A 16,985-nucleotide genomic window follows, 5' to 3' on the forward strand; every position below is an offset into this window, starting at 1 on the left:
TTTGGAAGCCAACATGGACACAGATGGCCTTCATTTTCCAGACTGCCTTCCGCCCCTTGCTGGCCCTCACATGGCAGGGATGGAGACCACTGGCGACCTCTGGCGGGGTGCGGGGTGCGGATAGGGGTGGCATTCGGCACGCATCCCCTGTGTGTCCACATCACCCAACAGGAGCTGCAAACTCCCTCCCTTTGGCCGTCGGTTCCGCTTCCCCTGGTGCGAAGGAAGCACCCAAGCTACAGGCAACCGGGCAAACGTCTGGACCTCCGCAGGGCAGGCAGGACCAGCTTGCTGAGGGATTAGCGGCCAAATTTGCAGGGTTTACACACTTCCTGGTTCTGGTTCTGGTGTCCTGGCCTGCCTCCTGGTCTCCACGTATGGGGCGGGACCAGCCCCAAATATCCCGGATGGATCTAGAATCTGCCCGCCCACCTCGAGTGAGCGCACAAAGGCCCGATAGAGCATGCAGGCAGGCAGTGTTGCCTAGTTCCTTGGGGGTGCTCGACCCGCCCAGGTAAGAGCAGGGGCCAGTGGAAGTGGGTGGAGAAGGGTCCTGGTCTCTCCTGGACCCTGTCCTGCCTTTGTTTCAGAAATCCCTCCAAGTGCCTCCCTGCCCCATCTCCCTACAGGCTGGCCTGGTTCTCAGCACCCAGCGGACACAGGCTTGATAGCATATCCTGCCCTTAGGACTTGAGCAGTCTTTGCTCATACTCCCCTTGACTCAAAGTAGTTGAAACCATCTCCTGGTCACAAAAGTGCCTCCTTACAGAGATGCCGTGGCTTGGCAGGATAGGGTACAGATGAACCGCAGACTCCATATACAAACCTTGGCCCGTTGTGGAGATATTAGTGATCCCTGGTGAGGGGAAGGGCTTTGCTCCAGAGGTGGTGTCTATATAGTTGGTACTAGAATGGGCACCCATCATCTCGTTCATCCCTTCCTTGGACTCCATGCCAGGTTTTTGTGGCTTTTAGATCCAAGACAAGAATAGGTCTAAACTTTTGTTGGGGGGAGGGGGTGTCTCGTTTGCGTTGAATAAAGTTGAGAAGGGACCTAGTTACAAGATACCTGTAGCATCCTGCCCCCCTAGTTATGACACCCGAAGTGTCTCCAGATGTCAGTCTGAGCATAAAGGGATTTAGCAACACAGGTCACTACCAAACCAGATTCTGCCTGAATTTAGAGTGGACTGTGGGGAAATGGGTTTCTTACCTTTTTCTCACGCAAGTCTCATGAGTCTGACATGGTAGCTCCTGGCTCTTGCTCTTCTTTATACTCACAACTCTGTCTGTTTCATGGCTGTGTATGCAAATGGTTTTATTAGATCGGTGAGTGGGTGGGCGGATGGATGGAAGGGTGGTCGGTGGGGGTGTCTCTGGAAGTGAGACACTCATAGGTGGCAATGAGCCCCTGGTGTCAGGTCTCAGGGTTATAACTAACTCTGTCAACTAGCTGTGGGTGTGCTGGTGTCTCTACCTCTCAGTCTCAGTGCCCGACCACGTCATTGTTTTTACACTCAAGAACTCTTGTCCAAGTGCCCTAAGTCCTTGAGACAGGAACTCAAGACCATTTCACGCCCCTTTCTCTTCACTGGCAGAGTAAAATGGAGTCTCCTGAGACCTTCATGAGAAAATTGCCCATCACACCAGGATACAGTGGTAAGTGGCATTCATAACAACGGTTCTGGTCCCTGGCTTGTTTTGGTCCTTGTCTGTGTCTGTGTTACGAGACATGCCTTGCAGACAGAGCTTATGTAGGGAGTTTTACTGGGAGATGGGAAGGGAGAAGGGAGAGAGAAAGGGAGCACAGAGTGGCCTTGTGGGGGGGAGGGGGGAGAGAAAGAGAGAGAGAGAGAGAGAGAGAGAGAGAGAAGAAGAAGGAGGAGGAGGAGGAGGAGGAGGAGGAGGAGGAGGAGGAGGAGGACCAGGAAGAGAACAAGGAGGAAGAGGAGGAGGAAGAGGAGGAGGAAGACATAGGTGGAGTTTCGCCTTTTAAAGGTGCAGGATACTGCCTGCCTTGCACCTAGGGGTGACCCCCTCTGCCAGGTCCTCAAGGGTCAGGGCCAGCTGTGCCTGGATGCTCACAAACTGGGCAAGTGTAAGCACCGCAGCTTCTAAGACACAGTGAGAGGACCCAGTGCTGCAGGAAGGTTACAGCTAGTCCTGGATAACCGAGAAGAAACACTTAGGCCAAATCCTTCAGGAGTTCCTACCGGAAGCATTTGACATCTGCTGGGTGGCTTGTGGATCAGGATAGACATTTTGATAGACAAAGGTGGATAAGTTAGGCCTCTGTCCTTCCCAAGTTGTGCTTTTTCAAGTCTCCCACAAAGGTGGTTCTTACTTTTTCATTCCTTCCCATGCCTCCTAAAGGGAGACTGGCCACCTCCCCTGTCGAGGTCACAGCCTTGGAAGGCCTATGTCTAGGAAACACTTTCATCTTTGACAAACGACAGTTGGTCCCCATTTCTTTTTTCTTTTTATTTATTTTACATCACCAACTGCATTTTCCCCTCCCTCCGATTCCTTTCCCTTCTTCCCCTTCACCCTCCCCCCCAACCCACTCCTCCTCTGTCTCTGTTCAGAAAGGGGCAGCCCTCCCACGAGTGTCAACAAAGCCTGGCAAAGCAAGTTGTGATAAGATAAACCCCTCCCTTGTATTAAGGTTGGGCAAGGCAACCCTGTATGAGAAATAGGTTCCCAAGAGCCAGCTAAAGTGTTAGGGACAGCCCCTGCTTCCACTGTTAGGAGTCTCACAAGTAGACCAAGCTACACAACTGTCACATATATGTAGAGGCCCTACTTAAGTCAGTCCCGTGTTAGTGTTGGTCTCTATTTCTAAAGGCTCTTCCTTCTCAGGCTTCTGAGAACTGTGAACGTCCCTATAACTGACATGCTCAGTGGGCTCTCAGCTTTCATACATAGGGGCTATGCATGAAAACATTGCAAGGCTTCCCAGGTTCACCCTGGTCCCACTAGCTAGATAAGAGAATGTGCTTTGGAGTCTGACAGTTCAGATTTGCTTCTCACCTCCCTTTTCCCACTGTCTACAAGACTGCGAATAACCGTCCTTATACAAGGGATCAATTCTATACAATGGCAGCTGGCCCCAACACTGAGTTTTCAAATGCATGTTTGTAGGTCTGAGTGTCTCCAGCCTTACCCCCCCCCCCCACACACACACATTAAGGACACTTTGGCTTTAGGGACAGCTTAAATGTGGAATGATCTTGTGTTTAGCTCATTAATTCTGTTTTCTAAGGCTACATTTCCCCAGAAGACCATGCTCATAGGTATCAGGATTAGGGACTTGGATATGTCTGTTTGGGGTTGCCATGCACCATATCATATTGGGTACTCTCTATAGTCATGGTGATAATTCATGAAGCCAGTATATGCATGCTTCACTCACTGAAATGTCTGTATAACTAGGTATGTCTCATGTTTATGCATACACATACATAAACGTATAGATCAAAGTAGGCCTTGGTGGTCGAGATGCACTACAAAAAGGGCCTTCAGCTTCTGTGGCCCTCTCCATGACATCACATGATAGACATGACAATGTTGATCACCCAGGGGTTGGGGAAATAGTCTAGAGTTCCTTGCTGCTGTGACTGAGCACCTGATGAAGGAGAAGATACTTATTTTGGCAACAGTTTGATCTACAACCCATCATGGTCGCGAAGACCCAGTAGCGGAGGCTCGTGGATGGGACTCCTTATGTTTGGATGGACCAGGATTTACCAGCCTTTTTCTTTAAGGCCACCAACCAGCTCCCACATCATGATGTGGAGACTTCTTACTAGTTATGAATGCTCAGCCTTATCTTAGCTCTTATTTTAATCAGTTTCTCTTTATCTACATTTTACCTCAGTTTTTTTTTTTAAACCTTTCTGTATATCTTACCTTCTCTGTCTCTATGATTGGTTGGAAGCTGCTTGGCTTCTGGCCCCAGGAGTATCCCCCTCTTTCTCCTTCTTCTCTCACTCCTCTTCCTCTTGAGCCTAGATTTCTCCACCTATTTATTCTCTCTGTCTGCCAGCCCCTTCTATCCCTCTCTGGCCTAGCCTCGCTATTGGCTGTTCAGCTTTTATTAGACCAATCAGGTGCCTCAGGCAGGCAAAGTGAAACAGCAACACAGCTTTACAGAATTAAACAAATGCAGCATAAACAAACATGATGCACCTTTACATAGTTAAATACGCCACAACACAGGAAGCAGGGAGAGGACAGGAAGTGGTGCTGGACTATAAACCTTAAAGCCCTCCTCCAGCCCACTTCCTTCCTCCAGCCAGGCCCCACCTCCTGATGTTTCCACAATCCCATGGGACCAAGTTTCAAGCTCATGAGCCTGTGGGGACACTTTTACATTCAAACCATAGCAGATGAGGGGTCTGTGACTGTCCTGTCCAGGTCAGTCTGTTAGATTCTCCTAGAAGGCGCTTTCTTGTGGGTGCAGGTCTTGGAGCTGCTACATTCAGCTCCAAAGCCAGGTTTTCTTTCTTAAGCAACAAAGACAAAAGAAACAAAACCAAAAAACAAAACCAAAAAAACCACCAAAAACAAAAACAACGAGCTTCGGTACTGTGAGATACTTATTTACTGTCCACGTAACGCTAAGTTCTTAACCAGTTTTCCTCATCTGTTCTTTTAAAAATGATTTTATTGTGACAATATTATAGTACTTAGGATTCCGCATCCTGTTTGAATAAATAGTCATGTTTTTATCGTTTCTAATTGTAATGATTACATGTTATTTTGTGGGAAATGGTGAAAAATTGTCCTAGGGGTGGGTCTTGCAGATGATGAATTTACCTTTTTGTGTTACACGTCTCTGCTTTTAATGGGCCTGCAATTTCTCTATGGTCTGGCAAGAAAGATCCCAGATTGCATTTGGGAAGTGTCAAGGAAAATAAGCTTTCTCTCAAAAAAGAAAAAAAGATGGATAATTTCCATTACTCCCCAGACTATCATTTAGGCCCATTAAACGCGTTCCCCATTTGCTGTTCAGCCTGACACGGGGGCTTTGCCAGCAAAGTGTGTGGCTGTCATCTCCTTTGTCAGAGTGGACCTTCCCTCCCCAGCGCCAAGGTCATTTTCTGCAGCCTTGGGAGGGCCCAGCCCTGGTGCAAACAACAACACCGTTTGTATTAATGGCCTTTGGAAACATACAGCGTTGGTGGCAGTGGAGGAGAGCCAAGTGGAGGGCGGCTGCGGTGGTGGGTACAGAGGCAGGCTCTCAGCCGGTAGCCAGCTACCTCACTAGGGCTGTGATTCCCTCTCAGGCTTCATACCATGGCTCAGTTGCCAAGGAAGCCCCAACGAGGACCAAATGAATCATTGTGTGAAAGCCTTCCAGGAGAGGACGCAGAGATACAAGGAGCAGCAGCAGGAACTGAACTGCTGTGTGGCTCGCACCCCGGTCCTGAAGCCCATCTGCTCCGAGGACACAGTGCTGTGGACGCTGCATGAGTATGCCAAGAAGTATCACCCCCTGACTCTGGGTACGGCCTCCCCCGCATCAGCTTCTCTCAGCCCTGGTCCAGTGAGATCCCAGCAGGCCGTTGTACAGCCAGGAAGAGCACCTAACCAAGCATAGTGGATGTAGCCGAGAAGGGACCCATCCCGGGCAGTTGGGGGAGGCTTGCATCCCGCTCAGAACCCTAGACAAGTCCCAGTGGACTTTGAGCATCAGCGTGTGAATCGGTGGCTGCCCCTTTGGGAGTTTTCTCTGAGCTGGACTTCATTGTTCTCTGAGCAGACACAATAGCCCTGTGAGGATGGGACTGCCATTCCCGGCGAGAGGCCCTTAGAGATGCTCCCGTTAGGCTCCAGGAGGGCTCCCGGGGATCATGGCAAGGGTGCTGACTTCTGTTCTAGGTTTGAATCCAGCTTTAGGTACTAATTCTGCAGGAAGAGACTTCACATTGAATGCTGGATGACGCAGCACTAATTTAATGTGTCTTTGACCTGGATTATGTGTATATCTAAAGGGCTATAGGAAAAGACATGCAGGGTCCGGGAATGGTTCAGTTTGTAGCATACTCACTGCGCATGCGTGAAGCCCTGTTTTGCTTCCTCCCCAAAGCCCGTGTAAATAAACCAGGTATTGTGGTACATGGCTGTACTCTCGGTAGATCTCAGGGGCTTGTTGGCCGATTAGAATGGCTGAATTGGTTTTTAGAATCACTGAGATATCCAGCCTCACAAAACAAGGCAAGAGTAACAAAAGAAGACATTTGGTGTAGACCTCTGGCCTCTACAAGTACATGGGTGCACTCGCATACAAGTACACAAATGCACTGTGGTATGCTCACATGTGCACAGACAACACACACATACACACACACTAGGCTGATAGCCTTTCTTGTTAATACTAAATTGTTTAAGGACGTATCCAAAATAGATGATCATTTATATGCTTGCTGAGCTTTAAAATATTACAGATGTGACAAAGACTCCCTTGCCCAAGTTTTAGAATTTAGCTCATCACTACGGTTACTTGCTATGTGTCCCAAAGCAAACTGCTTTACCCCCCTGGCTCCTGTGCAGAGAGAGATGGACCGAGTGTCCCCTAGGGTGCCATTCAGCTTTGAATTCTGGGACTTGGGGGCCTCATTTGACTCTTCAGCACCCGCGTTCACCCTGCCAGTCAGTGTCAGCACCAGGACCTGATGGCGCTAAGTGTGTCCTGGACCTACACCTCCTGACTAGGTCTCAGGACTTGCCTGGGAAGTATCCAAGGCTACTGAAAGCATGAAATGAGATATCTACCAGAGGGAAGCCCTTTCCAGGAAGGCTGGCTCACAGCTGGAGATCTCTGTGTGGCCTGGGGGTTTCTTGGGTTAACTGTTAATATGCCAGGGAGCTTGGGAGTGCTTCCCACTGGGCTGCTCTGAAATCCTCAGGACCCCTGCTGTCTCCTTGCAGAATGCAAGAATGTGAAAAAACCACTGGACGAGCCCCCCATCCCTGGCTGGGCAGGCTTCTTACCCAGAGCCAGGGTCACTGAATTTGGCTGTGCCACAAGGTATACCATCATGGCCAGAAAGTGCTACCAGGACTTCCTGGAACTGGTGGAGCAGGCCAAGAGGGCACGACGGAAACCTTATGATCAGTAAGTGTAGCTGGCATTATCTGTGAGCTGCAGGGTGGAAGGAGCAGAAGAGGTGGGAGCAGGGGCAGCGGGGCCCGCCCCACCCCAGCACTGCTACTGACCCGGTGTGTAGAATGTGCACATTTGTCATGGCAGGGCCTTCCTGTGGCAAACATGCTCTGCACCATGCCCTCCAGCTGTGCCATGGGTATTCTATGCTGGGAGCAGAAGGACAGACAGAACTGTCTGTCTCAGCATTGGCCTAAGACTCAAGGAAGCCAGGCATGGTGGTGCACACCTTTAATCCCAGCAGAGGGCAGGCAGATCTCTGTGGGATCAGGGCCTGATCTACATACTGAGTTCCAGGACAGCCAGGGCTACATGGACCCAGTCTCAAATCAATCAATCTATCAATCAATAAAAAAAAATCAAACAACCACAAAATATGAGGATGATGATTGGTTATAGCCTCTAGAGCCCCAGGGTTGATTTGGTAGATCGGCCCTGCTAGGCAGCTGTGCACCCCCCCCCCCCCCCCCCCCGCGGAAGTTTGCTTGGTTGAAGAGGACAGCCCTCCCCTGCTAGAGGAGGACTGATCTGCTGTCTAGAACCTCCAACCAGGCTCTCAAGAGGCTAAAAGGGAGGGAGCTGGCAGGGACCCTGGAGCACCCTCATGTCTCAGTTTACCATCTGTGAAACGGGGATGGTAATTCTGAATGCTGGGGTGGATTGTAAGGATTAGAACAAACACATGGTGCTTGCTCGGGACCTGTATGCTATACCTCCTACTATAAGGAGTAACTTCATGCTTTCTGCTTACTTTAGAATATATAGTGTGAGCTCCGCACAGCCTTCTGATGCGTCTCCAAAAGTCTCACAGCGCCACGGTCTCCCACCTGAATACCAAGACTCCTCTGTGCCAGGTAAGCTAGCGAGGCACTGATTCCTTCTGACCTCCTTGCTTAGCTGGGTCACCTGTGTGCCGCTCATATGGAGGCTTTCTCTTCCAGGTCAAACATCCCCAGGTGAGGACTTCCGATCTCCTGGAACCTGTGGCTGTGCTCAGTGGTCCAGTCTGTCATGCAGCAGGAATGTGTATGGGGAACCCCCATCCTCAGCAAGGAAATTTGCCGAGGGATAGAATCCCGCCTCCTCCCAAAGAGATGTGAGCCTTAAGGGAGTTCAGAAGCCTGCTGCGTTTGCGTCGGAACCAGCCCTTCACACTCTTTGAGCAATGAGGAGATTTCATAATAATTCTTTAACCACTATCTGTGCCCTAAGTGACTGGCAATGTCACCCATGACCATCTTTGAATAGAGAAGTTACCTCTCAACCTGATAAGTTTTTTCTGTTTTGGGGAGGGTGAGGGTTAATGGTAATTTTCAATATGTTGACCTAGTAAAGGGCCCATTCCAGGGCTGTCTCCTCCTAACACCAAGGTAACCTTGTGTAGCTGGGTCAGGCTCTTCTCCAAAAGCCTAACCAATCCTTCTAACCAGTCTGTCAGTCAACATGGGTCCTGGGGTAGCCTGTCCCCCAACCTTGGTACAGAAATCCTACTTCAACCCCAGTTTTCTATAATCCAAGTCCCCAGGGTGTCACTTGAGGCTTCTCTCCTGCCCACCAGTTCCTGAATAACCATTCAGAGACTTAATATTAATTTTAATTATTTGGCCAATGGCTTAGGCTTATTTCTGGCTAGCTCTTATGTTTGAATGAACCCATTTCTACTAGTTTATATTTACCATGAGGCTTCTGGCTTGTTACCTCACATCTTGCTTCTCCCACAGCTGCTGGCCTTTCCCTGGTTGCGCCTTCTTTCTCCATGTATCTTTGCTTGGGTTTCCTGCCTGGCTCTATTCTGCCCGGCCACAGGTCAAAGCATCTTCTTTACTAACTACTGGCTATAAAATATATTGACATCATACAAAGAGACATCCCACATCACCAGGGAGATTTCAGCTGCAAACCTCGGCTATGTGAGATTACCAGGGATGTTTAAACACAGCACCCAGCTGGGTGGCTTCACCACACAGGAAGTCCAAATCTGTAGGTTTCAGTCGCTGGGACCAAATACCTAAAAAGCAACTCAAAGGTGGAAGGGTTTATTGTGGCCACAGTTCAGGGGTTCAGCATTCATCATGGTGGGGAAGGCATGGCAGGCGGGAACATGAGGTGGTCAGACACATTGCATTGTCAGTCAGAAATAGACAGGAAACAGCCAGGCTACATCAAAAAGGTGACACCCTTCCTCCAGTGAGGCTCCACCCCTAAATGCTCTGCAGCGTTCCAAAATAGCGCCACCCTGTGGGGACAGCGTTCACACACAGGAGCCCGTGGAGGATGCCTCGCATTCAAACCATGCGGCGGATCTTGAGTCTGTCTTCTGGTCACGTGCCATTCTTCCCGTGTGTTTGTAGGTTCACTGCCTCTTGGGAACACTGGCCACACTGGCATAGGAGTCCACTGCGCTGCATCCCAATGTCATCCTAACTAGTCAAACCTGCAGGACCCAGTTTTTAAGTCAGTCGTATTCTGAGGTCCCTGTGTTTAAGGGACACAGTTCAGTCAGTCAGATTAGCTTCCTGCGTCTTTCCTGCGGCAGGTCAGGTGTCTGATCTCATGTGGCGGTTGTCGGTATGCAGAAGAAATCAGAGGGAGCTCTGAGTGGACAGATCTGTCCATGGGCATCAAAACACTTGCAAACTCACCGAACCCACAGAGAAGACAGCTTTTTCTGGGAGCTCCTCACACAGCAAGGTCATCCTTGCTGCACAGTGCTTAGTTGAATTCTCTGGGGGGTGGGGAGAGAAGAGCATCCAGGGGCTAGGGGAGAGTTTCTGGATTGGTTTAAGGTATTTTAGGGCCAGAGAGATGATGGCTCAGTGGATAAAGGCTCCTGCTGTCAAGCCTGATGTCTTAAGTCCAGTCCCTGGGACCCATATGTGGAAGAGAAAAGCATCCTCCATAGGTTGTCACCTCTAACCATCACAAGTGTGCCGTGACACACGTGTGCCTGAATACATAGAAAATTAAAAATATATTGGAGTTTTTGTTTAAGGAAAAAAGAAAGCCATGTCTCAGCAGAAGGCAACTGGCATTCTCTCAGAGGGATGAAGGAACACTCCAAGATCAGTCAAGATGCGTCCAGGTTCTAAAGGAGTGACCACAACCCACACAGGACCCAGCTGCCTGGAGGTACGGGACCCAGCCCTCGGCTTCTCTGTCAGCCGCTCTCGTCACTAGACAGGCTGAACAAGAAAAATGGGAGTGGGAAGGGTGTTTACTTGGCCCTTCTCAGGACACACAGTTTGCAGGTAGGTGTGCTGGGCTAGCAGGGTCTTTTCCGTAAAGTGAAGGGGTTGACAAACTGGCATATTTCTCACCTCCTGTGCCAATATTTAATTTCTTGGCTAATTCATTTTGCAATAACTTTTAAAAAATGGCTGAAACTTAAACCCTTAAGACCCCAGTGGAGAGGTAATGAGGTAGAAACCGTTCATCTCGTCAGCGATCTGTTCTTTTCCAGGTCACGGGCACCACGTTCAGAGTACAGGGCTGTGATTCCCTTTGTCTTCTCAGTTCTGCTTTGAAATTCTTTTCCTTAGTCCTCATCCTTTCTGTTTCTCCCTAGCCTATAATTTCCATGAGTTTCTGTCGCCCGGGAGGGGTGTATAAAGGTGATTTTTGCCTTGCAGCAAATTATCGTTATTATCACAGGCTGCATCCGTAATGAGCTCATTCTTGCTACTAAAAACAATTCCATTACCTGAGGATGAAAAACGAATCCCTGGGCCAACCAGGCCTTTTGTCAGGATAGTTTGGGCTTTGTGGCAATTAAAGTTGTCTTCTTAGGGGTCACCTTTGCTTTCTGTACAGAAATTGATAGCCCTCCTTTATGTTGGTGGAGGGGGGACACCATTGGTCCCTGTCCCTGCTACAGGGCCCACAGTGGTGACCAGCTGCCTGTAAACTCCTCACAAAGCTCTCAGCCATGACGTAGCTTTGACTTTGCTCAAGCAGCGTTGTGTGTGGTGTAGGCCGCAGGTCTCCAGAGTTCACATCTCAGCTTTGTATTTCTGCACGCGTGACCCATGGACTCACTCCCTAAACTCTCCGAGGACCACACTCCTAATCTGTGAACTGAAGATCATGCAAGAACCTCGTAGCATCCGTATGATACTAAGAGACCAGCCAGGTGTGGGACTGTGGCTGTAGCTTAGTGGTAGAATACCCAGCTCGCGTGGGCAAGGCCCCAGGTTTGATACACAGCCCTGTTATACTTTCCTTGTTGGTGAGGTCAAGTACCCAACAAGAAGAAACTTTTTAAAAAAGTTTATTTTCTCTTACAGTTCAAGAGGGTATAATATACCTTGATCAGGAAGGCAGTGGCTGCAGGAACAGAAGGCAGCTGGTGATGTCACCCCCACAGTGGGCAAGTGTATCGGAGTAAATAAATGCAATGCAGATATTAAAGAATATTTACCACTTTAATGATAAACTTACAGAACCGAAGTTCCTGTGTGGCACAGGAGGTAGGAAGGAAAGGGCGGAGCTGCTGCGCGCGCGCCCATTTATCTGTAGGCATTCGCCCGAGGCAAACCCCGCCCCCTAAAGGGGCTGTCTTAACCCTACATGCAAGCAGAGAGTATTCAGTTCAGGATGTCAACCCATGGAATAATATCCAGAGTGGGTCTTCCTACATCACTTAACCCAGTCTGGAAACTCTCACAGGCATGCCTAGAGGTGTGTCTCCTAGATTAGTTTAGATGCTGCCAAGCTGACGATATAAAAACAATTACACCCATAAAACAGAGCAAGACAAAGCCAACCAAAATCCCAGCATAGACAAGTCACATGGTACTGCCGGAAAGTAGGTAGGTCAGAGCATTGAGCCCCTGATGCCTCCCTGTGGTCTGTGATCTCCTCCTCGGCCATTGCCACAGTGAACAACTCCTAAAGAGCCATGGACTCACCCTGGGTCGCCTCAAGGAGCCAGCAGGGGAGAGGGGAAAGAGGGGAATGCAAGAGTGTACAAGGGTGATGGAGCCTGCTCCGGGGTTTGGGCGGCCACGGCTGGCTGCGGCCACGGCTGGCTTCAGGAGTCCTCAGGCCTTGCATTGCCTGATGGTCTCCAGGAGAAAACAACCACTTCAAGCTCCTGTCTTCTGTTATGAAAATGATCAGCCTGCCTTCCTTGTGAGGCTGTTTTGGAAGATTCGGTGAAACAATGGGCTTAGCATGGTTTTCACAGTTTGCAGGTGTTAAGTTCATATATGCAGCCCGTCATGTATAACCATTGCTAAAAGAACAAGGGCAGACAACATGGGAAGTTGAATGAAGACAGATGCTTCACCTTGTGCAAGCTGGCCTGAAACTCCCCACTTGCTTAGAGTGCTGTGTGTGTGTGTGTGTGTGTGTGTGTGTGTGTGAATGCAATTGTCGACTGATTGGCTAGGTATTTCTAGCGAGCAAGCCAGTAAGAAGCTTTACTCCATGTGCCCGCCTCTGGGTTCCTGCTCAAGTTCCTTCCCTGACTCCCTCACTGATGAGTTGTGAGCAAAGTGTAAGCTGGAATAAACCCTTTCCTCTCCAAGTTGCTTTTGGCCAGAGTGTTTACCACAGAAAAAAAACCAGAATAGGTCCAGACAATGCATATTATAGGCTTCATGGGCCATAAGGACGTTCATAACTACTCCTGCCCTCAGTGGGAGAATAGCCAGTGTGTAACTAAATGGATGGCTGATGTGTTTCAATAAAACTTTATTGACAGTCACTGATATTTTAAGGTTTTACAGTTTTCATGTATCATAAAATGCCATTTGTATTTTGAATTTCTAAGAAACAATTAAAACTGTGAATGCCATTCCTAGCAAGGGGGAAGAAAAAGAGCAGGGGCTAGAACCCTGACTCCAGCCTCTGCTGTACGCCACAAATTAAGCCAAAAGCTTGGTGCTAGCCAGACTCTGGTTGTGCTTTATTTGCTGCAGTGTGCGCCAAGCGAGCACCGCTGAGAGACAACTCACTGGAAGATTCCAGAAACAGCCTCCTGCAGCTAGCGCTCTGAGAACGCAGCCTAAAACCATGGCCAAAAGACAGGAGGACAAAGACCAACGTGGAGCTTGTATTAGCCAAGAGAAAGCCTACGGTGGATTGAGAGAAGACAGAAACAAAGGCCCAGGAGAGGCTTTTTATACCCTGCATTAAAGTTAAAATCTAATTTAGATGAAAATGGAGGCACAGAAATGAAAAGTGTGTGTGACCAGCCATGCAGCCGTATGCCCTCTAACGATGGCTTTACAAAAACACATTCCCTCGGCGTGGAAAAAAAAAAGAGGATAGTTCTCCTTTTTCCACAATTTGATTTCGTTGTTTTTGCAAATTGCTTTAGCTTTGTGACGAGTACAAACTCCATTTCTGATCTGCAGCAAACAAAAATAGAGCATTAAAGTGTTTAAGGTTCAATCAAAGGCTTGCTGCGTGCGGCACGATATTAAAATAACAGAAAAATCAATTCCGTTTTTTTATTTTGAACGTGATTTGTCGCAAAGAGCATTCTAATAGATAACGCTGATTATATGGTAGCAAATGTAATTTATATATACCAAGCGCTACGCCTTTGTCGGTCGTCATTAAGGAATTTGACACGTATGCAGAAGGACAATAAATGTCAGCTGAAATACATACCAGCCAGATAGAAACGGGATGCTGAAATGAGCCACGCTGGCGCACACTATACTTAGACGTAATAATATGTAGTCTAAAGTAGCTTGGGTTTTCAAACAAGAACTCTTTTTATGTTGTCATTTAAAATATCTCATATTTCTGAAGGTCAGGAATAAATGGCACTATTAGCATTAAAAGCTAGTAAAAGATATCCATTTAACATAACAGTTTACGAAATAGCTTTGTAAAGTATTCATTTTTCCCCCCACCCTATGGAGGCTGAGGAGACGTGATGAAGATGCTGGATTCTCTGTGGGTGACTTTACTTTGCATCTTTGCTGCTGTTAACATCTTCATTCAGTCAAATCTTGATGGAATTATGTGCCTTGAGTCTGGGAGAGTGGAGAACACAGTTGTCTACACGCTGTGGCCTTGGCTGGTCTGGCAGTGCCATGGGTTACAGGGATGTTAGTGTCAGAGGTGAGGATAAAGGGTTTTCTGTGGCTGACGTGGGTCTAGGGAACTTTAGCAATAGCAGCTGATAAATCAGAATCTCTGGGGGAGGCAGCCATTGAAGGCTATTGGTTGCCTTTTACCTTCCATAGTTGCTGAACTGCAAATATAGTAACAAAGTTGATCTACTGGGCTCCTGCAACCCTGCCGGCCATTCTCTTTATTTCCTCTTTTTCTTAGAAGTTAAACTACAAAGAAACTTCCCTGGCAGCTACCTGGAGTGATCAAAAATGAATCGTCTCATCATATTTATATCAACATCCTTTGTCATGAAAATAGATAAGGTATTGTTGGTCTCTTAACAGGGTTCTAAGTGGCTTTCCTGGCTGTCTTGATATTTTGAGTAGCATGCGTAGTGGACAGGAATATTTTAGGAGGAGTGAAATATGCAAAGCCCCCAAGCCCGCATGGCGGCCTCTCGGCACTGCTTGCATTCTCCCTGGATTGGGTGGCTCTACCCATTTTGGTATATATGGATCCTAGTTGGTTATTTTTGTTTGAAAAAGTTAAGTTTTGCATAATCTGATGAGTGGACTCTCGTTTTGGCCTGATTTGCATTCCTCTGATTCCCCGAGTGAGGTGGAATCGCCAGCGTCTGTCCCGTAGCTCCCCTTGATATGCTTCCAATGTGGGTTGTCCTCGAGACAGTGGAACCCTGGTGCCCTTGGTGGATGCTGAGGGTCTGTATGAGATGAGACCTTCCGGAAGCAGATCACACCAGGAGGACACGGCTGTGGGAAGGGACTGATTGTCCTCACAAGGGTGTGAGTCGGGGCTCAGGGACGGGTCATTTCTCAGGAGGATAGGTTGGTATAGTCAGTCTGAGTTGGTGCTTCTTTTGTTTCTGCGCACACCCAGTTGTCCCCCACGCTGTGACACAGCCCTTGCCACCCAGCCACCAGAATTGTGAGATGAGAAATAAGCCTTTTGTGGTTGTGGTTCGGCATCAGGTTGTTTTCATTGTTTGTTTCAATAGCAACAGACGACAACAGCCTCTCTAGGGGCTCATGTCCTTTGTCCATTTTCTCATTGTAGTTAGTTTTCTTCTATTTATGGCATCTGAATACTCGACCTTGGTTGTGCCTACTTGAAACACCTTCTCTGAGGCTGGACTTTTCTGTCTTGTCTGATTTTGACTCTCTGTTAACTCTGAAGTAAAGCTCATGTCAACCAGTACCTCTTGCCTCGTGGACTGGCTGCTGGTTACGTGCTGGGTGCTGTGGTTATGTGGTTTACCTGTGTGCTGTAGTGACTTAATCATGACTGCTGCCCTTGGGCAAGGCTGTTGTTGAGCATGGGGGAGTCAGGTGACTGTGACACGGAGCCAGCGCAGAACGACTGAAAAGCTTTATCCCCACTGTTAAGATCTGTAGGGGCTGGAGAGATGGCTCCGTGGTTAAGAGACCTGGGTTTGGTTCCCATCGCCCATACTGGGCAGCTCATAACTACTTGTAACTCAACAATGAGCACGTGTGCACACACACCACACACACACATACACACACACACACACACCACAGACACACAGATGCACACATAACCTAAAGATATAGAGTAAGGTTTCTAGGAAAGGAATTTGTTGTTGGTAAAGAAGGGGGTTTGTTAGAAACCCAGAAAGAACTGTTCGCATTGGTTTTCACCTTGCTTGTATGTTTCCTTGGAGCTTAAAAAAACACAGGTGTCCACCACAGAGGAGGTGACTGGGCTATGAAAACTTCACAGTGATTCTAATGCATGGTCAAGACCAAGAGCAGAAGCTCTGTGCTCTGGGGCTTTATCTAGAATACATAGTGGGGCTCAGATAACAGCCATTCATTGTACCAAGCTAAGATTTTTAAATGATACATAGAGTTTCAAGGAAAAGGAATGGGAAAATACCAACAAAAGAAATGAGGAAAAGGAGAATGGACTGAAAACCCCAAGATACTGAGATGAAGCGCTTCGGTTCCACCGTGGGCTCCTCACTTCAAGCATTGGTCTCTGCTGCCACAAGACCATTCTTGAAAGTTTCAAAATGAGACCATTTCTAGATTCTGAGAATCAAACTGACTACTCCACGGTGGCCTGTCAAGTTTATCCAGCAGGGAACATCATGAAAGGGTATTGATTGTCTGAGCACGTGTGATGGGAAAGAGCCCATCCTCTTCAGCAGCAGGACCCACCATTCACACGATGCTTGCTTATGCCTGGAGCAGACAGAGCTTCTTGATGAATGAGAACCATTTTCTGTACCGTTAGATAATACTACCAAATTAATGGAGAATTAAAAACACCAACTGATACCAGCATATATAGTATTCTTCCATTTGTGCTTGGACAGAAGTGTAGGGTGTGAGGCAGACATAAACATATGCAGAAGTAGAATGCTTCTGGGGAATAAACTCAAGTTGTCCCTGGGAAGAAAAACTGAGACACATGAAGATGTAGGAATGTTCTGTATCACTTGAGTGTTGCGCCAAGGGCAGGTATTGACTAACTGCATTAAAGCTCCTCCTTCCTCTTTCATGCCATGGGTGATTTGAACCCAAAACACAAAAGTAGGCATTATTGGAACACAAGATACACAAAATGCCCTGAAAGAGATGTGACAGGTGTGTGTGTGTGTGTGTGTGTGTGTGTGTGTGTGTGTGTGTGAAGTCCCGGGTGTTATCTGTGGTGCCCTTGCATTTGCCCCATCATGTCCCAGTCCTCAGAGAATGTCATGGTA

At 48.1% G+C, this 16,985-nt stretch overlaps 1 protein-coding gene across 1 annotated transcript; it reads left to right on the top strand.

The window, feature by feature from the left end:
• Nucleotides 1-1,604: 1,604 nt before the first annotated feature.
• Nucleotides 1,605-8,240, top strand: CUNH10orf82 (chromosome unknown C10orf82 homolog). The gene is made up of 5 exons (XM_041660765.1): nt 1,605-1,659; nt 5,289-5,507; nt 6,934-7,120; nt 7,925-8,022; nt 8,110-8,240. The coding sequence occupies exons 1-5, from the start codon at nt 1,605-1,607 to the stop codon at nt 8,238-8,240; spliced, it is 690 nt and encodes a 229-aa protein (XP_041516699.1).
• The last annotated feature ends 8,745 nt before the right edge of the window (nt 8,241-16,985 follow it).

The sequence above is a fragment of the Microtus oregoni genome, unplaced genomic scaffold (genome assembly GCF_018167655.1).
Source record: "Microtus oregoni isolate MIOR12 unplaced genomic scaffold, Mior012 000012F_ref0000307, whole genome shotgun sequence".
Lineage (NCBI taxonomy): Eukaryota > Metazoa > Chordata > Mammalia > Rodentia > Cricetidae > Microtus > Microtus oregoni.